The sequence below is a fragment of the Cucurbita pepo genome, chromosome 18, assembly GCF_057944985.1.
Source record: "Cucurbita pepo subsp. pepo isolate OVF chromosome 18, ASM5794498v1, whole genome shotgun sequence".
Classification (NCBI taxonomy): Eukaryota; Viridiplantae; Streptophyta; class Magnoliopsida; order Cucurbitales; family Cucurbitaceae; genus Cucurbita; species Cucurbita pepo.
Window position 1 is genome coordinate 11,987,326 of NC_141815.1, and position 13,239 is coordinate 12,000,564.

Here is a 13,239-nt window from a genome sequence, read left to right on the forward strand (position 1 = left end):
ATGTGGAAAGTTGCTATATTTAAAAATGAAAAAAAAAAAAAAAAAAAAAAAAAGCTAGATCTACTTATTATAATAATTATTTAATTTAAATAATATAAATTTTTTATTTAATCATATTGGGTGACTTTCAAATCTCAATATAAATATGTGTTTCTTCCTTGACTAAATAAACCATAAAAAGATATATTATTAATATTTAAAAGGTAGGTAGCCAATTACACGTGGAGCTAACCAGTAGGAGTGATAGGTGTGAACAAATAAAAGTTAAATTAATAAAAATTATTTAGTCTAAAAAATATATATATAGTCTCAATAATATTTTAAACTTTTAAAAAATATACAAATGAAAATGGTTAATATTATGAACTTTTAAAAAGTATTTAAAAAATACTTACAAATTTTTAAAAGTTCCATTAATAATACTTTTTTAAATGTTTTTTAAAATTTAAAAGTACCTCTATCGTTAATATTAATTTTTATTGAAGTCTTTTTTTTATTATTTAAAATAAAATAAAAAATTGAAGTCTTTCTTTTGTATTTGCTCTCGAGGTTCAACGGTTTGCTCACCTTCCAACTAAGAAAATATGGAGGGAGGGAAGTGGAGTCTTGTCAGCCCAAAAGAATAAAGTCAAATTACGTTATCCAACCATCCTTAAGCAACTTCCACTTTTTTTTATTAAAGCGTTACGATATGACACGTAGATATTTACATTTTAATTAATTTGACCAAACTGATCAAATGACTTGTCCCATTCAAATGTTCTGTTGTTTAATCATTTTCCACGACCAGGATTCTTATATTTAAAATTTTCTACCATAAATAATAAATTAATAAAAGATATTTATATATTTAAAATCTTGGAAAAAGTATGAACTTCTTCACCTTTAAAATACTTACATTGTTAATGAAATATATATATATATATATTTATATAATTCCTTCAGCTTTTGATTGTTTTAATTTTCCCTTAAAATTCGGGCTTGATGATTTGGGAATAATATTTGGAAGTTGCAGAGAGAAATAAAGGATAGAGGTATAGAGGACGTGTCGGGATCGGCGAGAGTAGCAATCAGAACTATTTTGGCTGCGCGGGAATCTTCCTGGAAATTCATCATTGCCAAGTAGCAATTCTTCTAAAATTCGCTTTCCTGCCCATGAGCTTCATCACCTAATTTCATCTCCTTTTTTTGTTTCAATCGTATCGGTGCATCTGTTGTTCATTGTTCTTCAGGAATTGCTCTGCTTCGCACTCTTGACTCGCAGCAGATTCTCCGGCTCTGTAAGTTTTGTTCGCGTTTTTAATTTCTTCTTCTTCTCTCTGATTGGATTCTGTTGATGAAATTTTGTATTTGGAGTTTCTTATTTGCTCTGATTTGTGAGGGAGTGTGGCTGAAACTTTAAATGCAGCTCTTGCGTCGACTTTGTTTATGCCGTTTTTTCAGATTGTACTCAGCCGAGTGAAATTTTCAACTCTTTTTGTCGGTGGATGGATGATTAAATTCTCTGTTTATCGATATTCTTCTTGCGAAATTTAATCCAAATCTTCGTCAGATCATTGATCCTGAATATTAGCATTGCTCCTAGTAGATTTTGGGTTTGGATTGCCTCTTGGAGATTTGGGTTTATTGCAGAAGTTCTCGGAAATCCTTGCATGTACTTGTCTCTCGTATCAAACCACTGAATTTACATGTTCTGTACAAAGATACGAAGCTTTTTATCATCATTCAACCTTCTAACAGCAGGGTTGTTTTGTTTGTCTTTCATTTGGATTCTTTCTGATCTTAGAACCCATTTGTAACTGTCAACCCACCCTTAGCAGATATTCTCCTTTTTAGGTTTTCCCTTTCATGATTCCTCTCCAGGCTTCAAATCATGTCTACTAGGGAGAGGTTTTCACAGTCTTATAAAGAATATTTTATTCTCCTCCCCAACCGATGTGGGATCTCATAATCCATCCCCCTTTGCTAGCTAGCGTCCTTGCTGACACTCGTTCCCTTCTCCAATCGATGTGGAACCCCCAGTCCACCCCCTTCGGGGTCCAGCGTCCTTGTTGGCACACTGCCTTGTGTCCACCCCTTCGGGGCTCGGTCTTCTCGTGGACACGTGTCTGGCTCTGCTACCATTTGTAACTGTCAAAGCCCACCGCTAGCATATATTGTCTTCTTTTGACTTTTCCTTTCGAGCTTCCCCTCAAGGCTTTAAAACGCGTCTACTAGAGAGAGGTTTCCGCACCCTTATAAAGAATGTTTTGTTCTCTTCCCCAACCGACGTGGGATCTCATACCATTCATTTCATTTGTATGGTTAAACCTCTTTTGTGTTTTGGGCCTTGTTTTGTGAAACGTAGCTTCCTCTATATATAAAAACACATAGAATTTCCAGTGAATGATGCTTACAATCACCTTCATGTTGCAGAGTTCTTGTAAAGTGATGGGTGGGAAAAGTTCTAAGCCTGGAAGTTCAAGACGCCATTCGTCTAGTCGGTCTAACTCACAGCAGTGGAGTAATTACAATTATCCGGGGTCGCCATATAATCAACCAAGGCCACAGTATCAGTTTGCACCTCCAACTCCAAGCTATGGTGGAACTCAGGCCCCTGAGACAAGAAAGAGGCTGGAGAGGAAGTATTCAAGGATAGATGATAACTATAATAGTCTTGAGCAGGTCTGCTGCAATTCATAGTGCAAAACTTTATTGACACTAAATATTTCAGCATGAAACTCATTTCTATACTCTGATACTCTTCACAGGTTACCGAGGCATTGGCTCGTGCAGGCCTCGAGTCTTCGAATCTTATCGTTGGTATAGATTTCACAAAGAGCAACGAGTGGACAGGTTCAGCCTTGCTTTGGCCATTTAACGTTCTAATCTCTTTCTTGCATAGCATGTGCACATGCTAACTATGCCCTTTACATAGGAGCAAGATCATTTAACCGTAGAAGTTTGCATCACATTGGAGATGAGCAAAATCCCTATGAACAAGCAATAGCAATTATTGGGAAAACATTATCTTCCTTTGATGAAGATAATTTGATTCCTTGCTTTGGTTTTGGAGATGGTATTTCTTCTAAAGATTTTTGCAGTTGATCTGTTTTTCGCACATTTTTGTTTGAATAAACAGTAGTGAAGTATGTGACTCTAAATGTTGGCAGCATCGACTCATGACCAAGAGGTTTTCAGCTTTTATCCAGACGATCGAGTTTGTATTGGATTCGAAGAAGTGTTGGATAGATATAGGGAACTTGTGCCTCATCTTCGACTTGCAGGTTGCAGTTTGACCATTTGCTATTATACCTTTCTATTGTTAGCTTTTACTTACTATACTTTCATTATTTCATTCCTGGGACAGGACCAACATCATTTGCTCCTATTATCGAAATGGGTATCACAATTGTAGAGCAAAGTGGTGGCCAATATCATGTATTGGTAATAATAGCTGATGGTCAGGTACTTTCAGCTCCATTCCAACTGGACTTCAATTTTGATTGTTTTAGAGCTCATGTTTATAGCATAACTTCCTGTTTGTTCCCAGATGCATAAGAAATTAGTAGTATTGTAAATGATATTAGTTTCACAATCAGCAGTGAAAATATGGAACCATTTAATTTCAGCCTAAAGAACAGAAACAAAAGTTGCATCTACATCGAATCTGTAACAACTCAGGTCCACCGCTAGCAAATATTGTCCTCTTTAGATTTTTTCTTTCGGACTTCCCCTCAAGGTTTTTAAAATCGTCTGCTAGGGAGATGTTTTCACACCCTTACAAAGAATACTTCATTCCCCTCTTCAACCGATGTGATCTCAAGGTTGCGGGCAGGAACAATGTGTCAAAAATTCTAATTTTTGAAGGATGTAGAAATCTTCTCATTCATAATCATGGCTGATTAAACTGATATCAGTCAGTTTTATTTATCAAGCAATACACTGCTTGTTCAGTAAGCTATTCATAATTTATGTAGTCTTTAAATAGAGTTTCCAGCCTGACTGATGTCTGTGGCGAGTACTAACTAAAGCCAAGTTCTCTCATGGTGGTTGAAAGATAGTCTTTATTCTCTTTGACAGGTTACAAGAAGTGTTGATACAGAGGGTGGACAGTTTAGCCCACAGGAAAAGAAAACCATTGAAGCAATTGTGAAAGCTAGGTAGGTTAAGTTATCAATAACGGAACAGAAATGGCATTATTCGTGCTCTGTAACTTCATGTTGAATTGCAGTGCATACCCCCTGTCGATTATACTGGTCGGAGTAGGGGATGGACCTTGGGACATGATGAGGGAATTTGACGACAATATCCCGGCTCGAGCCTTTGATAATTTCCAAGTAACTACTCTTCTTAGGAGGGTTTTAGTTTTGTTTCTCAAACTGGACTTGCTTCTGTCATAGCTTGAAATCTGAGAAATGCCATTTTGCACTTCTAATTCTGCAGTTTGTGAACTTCACAAATATAATGTTGAAGAACATGGATCGAGCTAGAAAGGAAACAGAATTTGCTCTAGCAGCACTCATGGAAATACCCTCCCAGTATAAAGCAACACTGGAGCTTGATATTTTGGGGTAATAACAGGATTCAAAAGTAGTATACTTAAGATTTTTGCAGTTAAATGGTAGTGTATTTCCTTCCATGATTTTTTTCTTAAAATAGTATTCTCTTTCACTACTCCACCAGTGCCAGCAGAGGGAAGGAAATCGACCGATTTCCTCTTCCCCCTCCTCGCTATGGTCCTAGTTTCCAAAAGACCTCTAACTCGAGCAGTTCTCGCCCAATGCCACACTCATTTGCTGGAGTTGCTCCTGTCCGATCTGCACCTCCTCTAAGTTCGGTTCCTGATGCCCATGTAAATGCTTCTTTTCCCTTTTTAGATCCATAATATCTCAGCAATGAAGACTAAGTAGAGCTTCTATTCTATTGGGTATGGAAATTGAAAAATGGAAATGAAGATTTTTACACCATCTGTTGCAGGCTTGTCCCATTTGCATCTCCAATGCAAAAGATATGGCTTTTGGTTGTGGACATCAGGTAATCGCATTGGTAACTTTCATATTGAAGCTTTTGATGCCTGACTCAAACATTACCCGGAAGAAACACTAAACTTTTACTATCTGCAGACATGCTGTGAATGTGGACAGGATCTTCAGTTGTGCCCCATATGCCGCAGCTTTATTGAAACTAAGATAAAGCTTTATTAGCTAAAACCCTCTGTGCTGTATTCTTTCTCATTTCCCAATATCAACTCCAGCTTCTTGCTTGAGTCGTCTTTGCAACTCCTTTACTGGGCTCGAAAAGGTGTCGGTGATTTGGTAAGTCGAACGATATAATTTTGTAAATATCGATAGTTTGTCCCACTGATTTTCATTCATGTGTTTCCATGTCATTCCATAAAATGTCTAGAAATGATGCTTGTTAAGTCTCGTAGGGGCAATATACGCCTCGAATTCTTTACCAAACTAGTTTTTCATAAGTATGAATGTGATTACAATATCTTTAGTGGCATAAGAGACTTGATTTCTCATTACCAGCTGCATTGAACTCTACCTAACACCCTCACAGAAAGAGGCGCTTGCATTGCTTTCTGTACGTTACAGAAATAGGCTGACTAAGTTTCAGGCAAACCTCACGCTCTCTTATGCATGACAGCTTCTATATCCTGAATTTGGGCCAAACTAACTCACAGTATTTCTTGAATGAACCAAACTTTTCCGCAAACATTACTCACTCAACTAGGTGGGAAGCTTATATAAACAACTTCACCTCTTCCAACAATATTCAGACCAACCCACATGGCCAATCACAACCATTTTTCTGCAGTTCTCATCGTGCTGCTGCTGCAATGTATACAACTCAGTTGTGTAGTTGGAGTTTCCCCACCAACGCAAACAGGAGGAAGGTGGGAGCTTCTTTTGAATAACACTGGCGTAGTGGCCATGCACATGGCTTTAACCCGCCACAATACTGTTGTTGTATTTGATCAAACCAGTGCTGGCCCGTCTAGATATAAACTCCGTCGACGATTCGGGGGGGAAAGGTGTACATCGGCCCATGCTGACAATATAGACCCCAACTGTTATGCCCATTCTGTGGAGTACGACATTTCAAGGAATGAAGTTAGAGCTCTGCGGCTATCTTCCGATGCATGGTGCTCCTCTGGTTCCTTCCTGAGCAATGGAACTTTGTTACAAACAGGTGGGCATGGTAGCGGGTCTCGAAGGATCCGCAAATTCAGGCCTTGTAAAGACCGTCATTGTGACTGGAGTGAATCCCATTCACTGTTATCAAATGATCGTTGGTATGCTTCGAATCTAATCCTTCCCGAGCATGATCGGGTAATCGTGGTGGGTGGTAGGAGGGCCTTCACATATGAATTTGTTCCAAAAATGGGGAAAGAGAAGGCCTTTGATCTACCATTCTTGCATCGAACTTTTGATGATCGGGAGGGAGGAAACAATCTCTATCCCTTTCTTCATCTCTCCTCTGATGGGAACTTGTTCATTTTCGCCAACAGAGACTCTGTTCTCTTCAATTATAGACGAAACAAAGTGGTCAAGACATTTCCTCGAATACCTGGTCGGGGGTCGCGGAATTACCCCAGCACTGGCTCGTCGGTGATCCTCCCATTGGATCACGCAGACAGGTTTCGAAAGGTCGAAGTCATGGTGTGCGGGGGCTCTGCTACCGGAGCTTATAGAGCAGCAGGACGTGGGCGGTTCGTGAAAGGTCTGCAATCATGCGGAAGAATGGTGATCACTGGGAACACGAACAAATGGAAAATGGAACAAATGCCAGAACCCCGTCTCATGCACGATATGCTGATCCTTCCAACGGGCAATATCTTGATCATTAATGGCGCTAAAACTGGTAGTGCAGGATGGGGCAACGCAAGAAACGCTTCCATTCGACCCTTTCTCTACAACCCTAAAAACAAACCAAACAGAAGATTCTCAGTCCTGAAATCTACCAAAGTAGCAAGAATGTACCACTCATCAGCGATTGTTCTTACCGACGGAAGAATCTTAGTTGCAGGCGGGAATCCCCATAGAAATTACACATTCGAGCACGTACATTACCCGACCGAACTCAGATTACAAGCATATCATCCAGATTATACTGACCCAAAATACGACGGTCAGAGGCCAAAGAACGTGTCGATACACTATGCTCAAGGTGATCACGGCATCAAATACGGCAAACAATTCACCGTTCGATTCAAATTGGAGAGGAGAAGGAGCGGAGTTCTGGAATTCAACGCTTACGCACCGCCATTCACGACTCACTCGATTTCGATGAATCAAAGGTTGCTGAAACTGAAGAACAGGAACACGGAGATAGACAGCAATGGCCAATGGATAAGTACCGTTGTGGAGGCTCCACCGTCGCCCAATGTTGCACCCGCCGGTTTTTACTTGCTGACGGTCGTTAATGGCGGAATTCCCAGCGTTTCTCGGTGGATAAGATTCATCAATTCCTGATTCTACGAAGCTTTCAAAGTAACTTAGTTCTCCTCAACTTCGAGTTCTTAGGTGAATAAGACAATATCTCCACGAATTAAAAAAATCTTCCATATTTGGATCATATTTACTTGATCCAAATTGTATGTGCAATAAAAATCATTTAATAAAGTTATTGCATTATTTCAAGAAATTTATTAAATCTTCCATATTTGGATCATATTTTAGTATTTTGACACGTCATTTTGTGATGTATTATTGTATTTTATGAATTTTGTGAGTTTTTTTTTTTTTTTTTGGTGTATAAAAAAATTCCGTCAATCCTCGTCATAGCCACGTAAGATTTTATCTCGGTCTACTCAGACAGCAACGCTCCACTTCACCGAAATTTCCGCTCTACCTGCCAACACATATCCACGTCAGCCAAAAACGAACAAAATACTTTAAAATTCGGGAAGCTCGAGAAAACACGAACATTAAATAAAAGGTCAACTTTTAAAATAATTTATATGGTCCGTTTGGATAACAACTAGAGAAATTGTGGAACGTGAAACTTATGGAATGTTCTAAGAACAAGCCGGCGTTTAATTTAATTTAATTTTGATACAATTTTCTTATTTTGTTCCTTGTAATTAATTTGGGTGCTGTTCTTCTTCCTTTCCATCATTACTTGGTGCCAATCATGTTTCATGAAACATATCCATTTCTGTTTCAGATGGAGATGAATCGAGGGCGAAATAAAGAGGATTTATGCAATTTTTAAAAGAATTTCCATTGTTTCCCACCAACCAATTCAGGTCGTCTTCTTCTTGTCTTTCCTTCTTTCCGTTTCGGTCTCTTAAAGAAATAGAGATTTAATTGGGCCTATAAATTGGTCGCACAGTATTTGATTTTCAATGTATAAACCCTTCGCGTTGAAAATCTCCCCTCTCCAGCTTCTGGTTTCAACCGATTTCTTCAGATTTCGCTACCCATTTCGTCCAAACCTTGCTTATCAATCAAATCTTCTTCCATTTAGCTTTCGTCAATTTGTTTCCCGCTCAAAGTTTGGGGGTAGGGTTCGTTGTTTTTCGAGTTTCAATTCGAATATGACGATCACGACCTTGCCGAGTATCAAAGATGGATGCCTCATCGTCGGCGACAAGGTGGTTCTGACCGCCGTACCGGACAATGTTGTTGTCTCTCCAGTGACGCATCGGGCAGCTTTCCTCGGCGCCACTGCTTCTACCTCTAGCTCTCGTCATCTGTTTTCAGTCGGAATTCTTGAGTGAGTATTTTATCTTCCTTTTGCCTTTTCTTGGAGATTTTACACTATTGTACACTTTGAGAATAAGCTCCAATAAGCTCTCCAGGGTCCAGTGGCTTTGCTTTGGGCTTCTTCAAAAGTCCTCCTACTAATGGAGTTAGTATTCTTCACTTATAAACCTACGATCATTCCCTAAATTAGCTGAGCTCATGTTGTGGCGGCCTCGTTTGACCATTTTTCCTTTGCTTGGGATGGATCGGATGGCATAGTTTTATGATCCCATATGGATCTTCTTGCTTTTGATGTGATATCTGATGAACAAACAGAGAACTATGCTTATGCCAGCATTTAAATCTTACATATACTATGAGAAGTTAACGTTTCCTTTTGGGATTTGGGGGTTTCAATGCAGAAGGCATGAGTTTTTATGCCTATACAGATTCAAAATGTGGTGGATGATACCAAGAATTGGGAAGTCAGGCAGTGAAGTGCCTGTGGAAACCCAAATGCTTCTTTTAAAAGTGGCAGAAGAATCTGCTTTGAATGATGAAAGTTCAGCTGATCAAGACACTGATAGGTCTTATTACATCCTGATTTTGCCTGTCTTGGATGGATCATTCCGTGCAACTTTGCAAGGAACCTCACAAAATGAGCTTCAATTATGTGCTGAGAGTGGTCAGTTCTGTTTAATCATAGGTGTTCCTTTTGGATATGTTTGAATTGGATCTGATTTTGGTGTTTTCTTTTAGGGGATGTTAATGTTCAAACTTCAAAAACATTGGAAGCTGTATTTATAAACTCAGGAGACAATCCTTTTGAGCTCATCACAAATTCTATGAAGTATGCCTCTCTCCTTTTTTTGTGATTTCTCAAACAAGTTAACAACGGGAACGAATTCCTCTAAGTTCACCTCGTCTTGTCATGTAGGGTACTCGAAAAGGTTAAAGGAACTTTTAGTTGCATCGACAACAAGAAGGTGATCAAAGTCATATTGTTCTTAGCTGTTTCGTTATTGCAGGAATTCGTGTTAAAACGTCGTATCTTGTTTTCCTTTTGATAGATTCCTTCGCATTTGGACTTGTTTGGTTGGTGCACTTGGGATGCATTTTACACCGATGTTAATCCACAGGGGATAAAGGAAGGTCTCCGGAGGTAAAATAAAAGACGAGAAACTTTATACATGACAATCATTCTTCTGATCCATTTTAGATGAATTTTATGAGTTGCATTTTTGTTTATAGTTTTTCGGATGGAGGTATTTCCCCGAAATTTCTAATTATTGATGATGGATGGCAAGAGACGGTAAATGAATATCGCAAAGAAGGTGAACCGGATATCAAATGGATACAGTAAGCATGGACCTTTCTGCTGAAACTTAGTAATCTCTCGTTAATCAAAATTTTTGGTCTCGGAATCACTCTCTTAGTACAAATTTTACTTCTCGAACTGTAGGTTTGCCACGAGACTATCGGACATCAAAGAGAACAAAAAGTTCAGGGGTTCTGGTTCAGATGATTCTCTACAGGAGCTTATTCATAGCATTAAAGAACAATATGGGCTTAAGTGAGTTCACTTACAATCATGATTAACTCACTTCATTCACTTTTGGTATCCAAAATTTTGTTGAGGATGGTATTATTGATATTTGCAGTATTTGCTTTATAACATTGTAGATATGTCTATGTATGGCATGCTTTAGCTGGTTACTGGGGAGGCGTGCTCCCGTCTTCTGAATCAATGAAGAAGTACAATCCTAAGATCGAGTATCCCATTCAGTCACCAGGGAACGTTAGCAATCTTACAGACGTTGTCATGGATATCTTGGAGAAATATGGACTTGGAGTTATCGACCCCGAGAAGATTTACGACTTCTACAATGATCTCCATGGCTATCTAGCGAGCATTGGCATTGATGGGGTCAAGGTGGATGTCCAAAACATAATGGAGACCTTAGGTACAGGACACGGTGGACGTGTATCAATCACTAGACAGTATCAAGAAGCGTTAGAACAATCAGTTGTAAGAAACTTCAAAGAAACTAATCTGATTTGTTGCATGAGTCATAACTCTGACTCGATATACAGGTTTGTCGATTTGTTTACTCCTAAATGCCTCAGACAAGCACGAACTTTTTCGACGTACATTTTTTTTATTTGTTAGTTTCTTCTGTTAGTTCAAAGAAGAGTGCAGTTGCTAGAGTGTCAGAGGACTTCATGCCTAGAGAGCCAACGTTTCAAACTTTACATGTTGCTGCTGTGGCTTTTAATAGCCTTCTATTAGGGGAGATTGTTGTGCCAGATTGGGACATGTTTCATGTAAGTTTTTCGGTTAAAAACTGCATCGTTGGAGGCACTTAAGATCACGAAATCTAAAACGTTGCGTTTTTTCAAAAATTTATAGAGCAAACATGAAACAGCTGAGTTCCATGGTGCAGCAAGAGCGTTGGGTGGCTGTGCTGTATATGTTAGGTAGTACACTTGCTTATGACATGTTTCTAATTTGTATTAGCTAAGCTCTTTGAAATCATTGCTAACTCGAACTAACATCAAAACAGCGACAAGCCCGGGAACCATGATTTCAAGATACTCAGGAAGCTAGTATTACCTGATGGATCAGTCCTACGGGCAAGACATGCAGGTCGCCCTACTCGAGACTGCTTATTTCGGGACCCTGTGATGGATGGAAAAAGGTATGGAAGAAATGTTTGTTACCAGTCTCATTAGAACCGATGCACGGAACTTCGAACCGCTGAACCTTTTGTGGCATTGCCTTCCCTGCAGTATATTGAAAATATGGAACTTGAACAAGTTAACCGGGATCGTAGGCGTGTTTAACTGCCAAGGCGCAGGACAGTGGCCATTGATGAAAGTAGCTCAGAATGAAGATACTTCAAAGTCTACAAATTTAACAATCACAGGTAGTGTCCGACCAAATGATGTAGAATTTCTTGAAGATGTTGCAGGTGAAAACTGGGATGGAGATTGTGCAGTTTATGCGTTCAACTCAGGTTTGATTTCCCCTCCTTTTTTGCCCATTTATCTCTGATGATCAGACACTTTTAGCTGAAAAAGTTTGAACTAATGTTTGTAGGATCTCTTTCTAAATTGAAACGGAAAGAAAGTGTTGAGGTTGGATTGAGAACTTTAGAGTGTGAGATATACACCATTGCTCCAATCAGGGTCAGTAAAGATATATATATATATAAGTTATGAATGTCATCATCACTTCGAAACTAGTTATTGATCTAAATGGTTATATGATCAGGTTTTCGGCAACGATATTCACTTCGCACCAATAGGATCGCTCGACATGTATAATTCAGGAGGAGCTATCGAAACTCTAAGTCACAGTATGGATCTTTCACAATGCACCATCAAAATGAGGGGACGATTCTGTGGCAGATTTGGAGCGTACTCGAGAACGAAACCAAGCCGATGCACAGTTGACCTGAAAGAAGAGGAGTTTACCTATGAATCTGGAAGTGGATTGTTAAGAGTGAAACTTGAAGATGGTTCCATTTCAAGAGAGATAGAGTTTGTATATTGATGATATGTTGAGCATGAGGAATAATTTGTTTGAAATATGAATCTCAGCCGTTCATTTCGGCTAAATCTTGTAAAAGAATCGCACTATTTAATAAAAACTTCGGTTTCATTTGGGCTTAAACTCATCAGACTGGACCTTGTTCTGTAGAGCCCAAAGAAGAATTTGGGCCTAGTGGACCATGTTGTGTAGAGCCCAAAGAAGAATTTGGGCCTCTGGACCTTGTTGTGTAGAGCCCAAAGAAGAATTTGGGCCTCTGGACCTTGTTGTGTAGACCCCAAAGAAGAATTTGGGCCTCTGGACCTTGTTGTGTAGAGCCCAAAGAAGAACTTGGGCCCACTGGACCTTGTTGTGTAGAGCCCAAAGAAGAATTTGGGCCCAGTGGACCTTGTTGTGTAAAGCCCAAAGAAGAATTTGGGCCTACTGGACCTTGTTATGTCGAGCCCAAATAAGAATTTGGGCTGGGCCTATTGGACCTTGTTGTGTAGAGCCCAAAGAAGAATTTGGGCCCACTGGACCTTGTTGTGTAAAGCCCAAAGAAGAATTTGGGCCTACTGGACCTTGTTATGTCGAGCCCAAATAAGAATTTGGGCTGGGCCTATTGGACCTTGCTGTGTAGAGCCCAAAGAGGAATTTGGGCCCACTGGACCTAGTTGTGTAGAGCCCAAAGAAGAATTTGGGCCCACTGGACCTTGTTGTGTAAAGCCCAAAGAAGAATTTGGGCCTACTGGACCTTGTTATGTCGAACCCAAATAAGAATTTGGGCTGGGCCTATTGGACCTTGTTGTGTAGAGCCCAAAGAAGAATTTGGGCCCAATGGACCTTGTTGTGTAGAGCCCAAAGAAGAATTTGGGCCCAATGGACCTTGTTGTGTAGAGCCCAAAGAAGAATTTGGGCCCAATGGACCTTGTTGTGTAGAGCCCAAAGAAGAATTTGGGCCCAATGGACCTTGTTGTGTAGAGCCCAAAGAAGAATTTGGGCCCACTGGACCTTGTTGTGTAAAGCCGA

General features: G+C 39.6%; 2 protein-coding genes and 1 pseudogene across 3 annotated transcripts; all 3 read left to right on the forward strand.

Moving 5' to 3' along the window:
- The first annotated feature begins 965 nt into the window (after nt 1-965).
- On the forward strand, nt 966-5,512 carry LOC111779691 (E3 ubiquitin-protein ligase RGLG2). The gene is made up of 12 exons (XM_087119776.1): nt 966-1,280; nt 2,416-2,664; nt 2,751-2,835; nt 2,918-3,058; nt 3,153-3,266; nt 3,350-3,447; nt 4,063-4,142; nt 4,214-4,319; nt 4,426-4,553; nt 4,666-4,834; nt 4,960-5,016; nt 5,106-5,512. The coding sequence occupies exons 2-12, from the start codon at nt 2,431-2,433 to the stop codon at nt 5,184-5,186; spliced, it is 1,293 nt and encodes a 430-aa protein (XP_086975902.1). The 5' UTR covers nt 966-1,280; nt 2,416-2,430; the 3' UTR covers nt 5,187-5,512.
- A 152-nt stretch (nt 5,513-5,664) lies between these two features.
- LOC111779688 (aldehyde oxidase GLOX pseudogene) lies at nt 5,665-7,635 on the forward strand (annotated as a pseudogene).
- A 366-nt stretch (nt 7,636-8,001) lies between these two features.
- On the forward strand, nt 8,002-12,354 carry LOC111780632 (putative galactinol--sucrose galactosyltransferase 2). Of its 2 annotated transcripts, none has more exons than XM_087119396.1 (14): nt 8,002-8,709; nt 9,104-9,363; nt 9,438-9,528; nt 9,616-9,664; nt 9,749-9,840; nt 9,930-10,037; nt 10,141-10,251; nt 10,362-10,772; nt 10,862-11,003; nt 11,089-11,156; nt 11,243-11,377; nt 11,469-11,695; nt 11,779-11,867; nt 11,953-12,354. In XM_087119396.1, exons 1-14 carry the CDS (start codon nt 8,339-8,341, stop codon nt 12,232-12,234), a joined length of 2,436 nt encoding a protein of 811 aa, XP_086975522.1. In that variant the 5' UTR covers nt 8,002-8,338; the 3' UTR covers nt 12,235-12,354. The 2 variants fall into 2 exon arrangements, with proteins under 2 accessions (XP_086975522.1, XP_023516853.2); XM_023661085.2 differs by having other exon boundaries at nt 8,003-8,709; nt 9,101-9,363.
- Nucleotides 12,355-13,239: the final 885 nt, after the last annotated feature.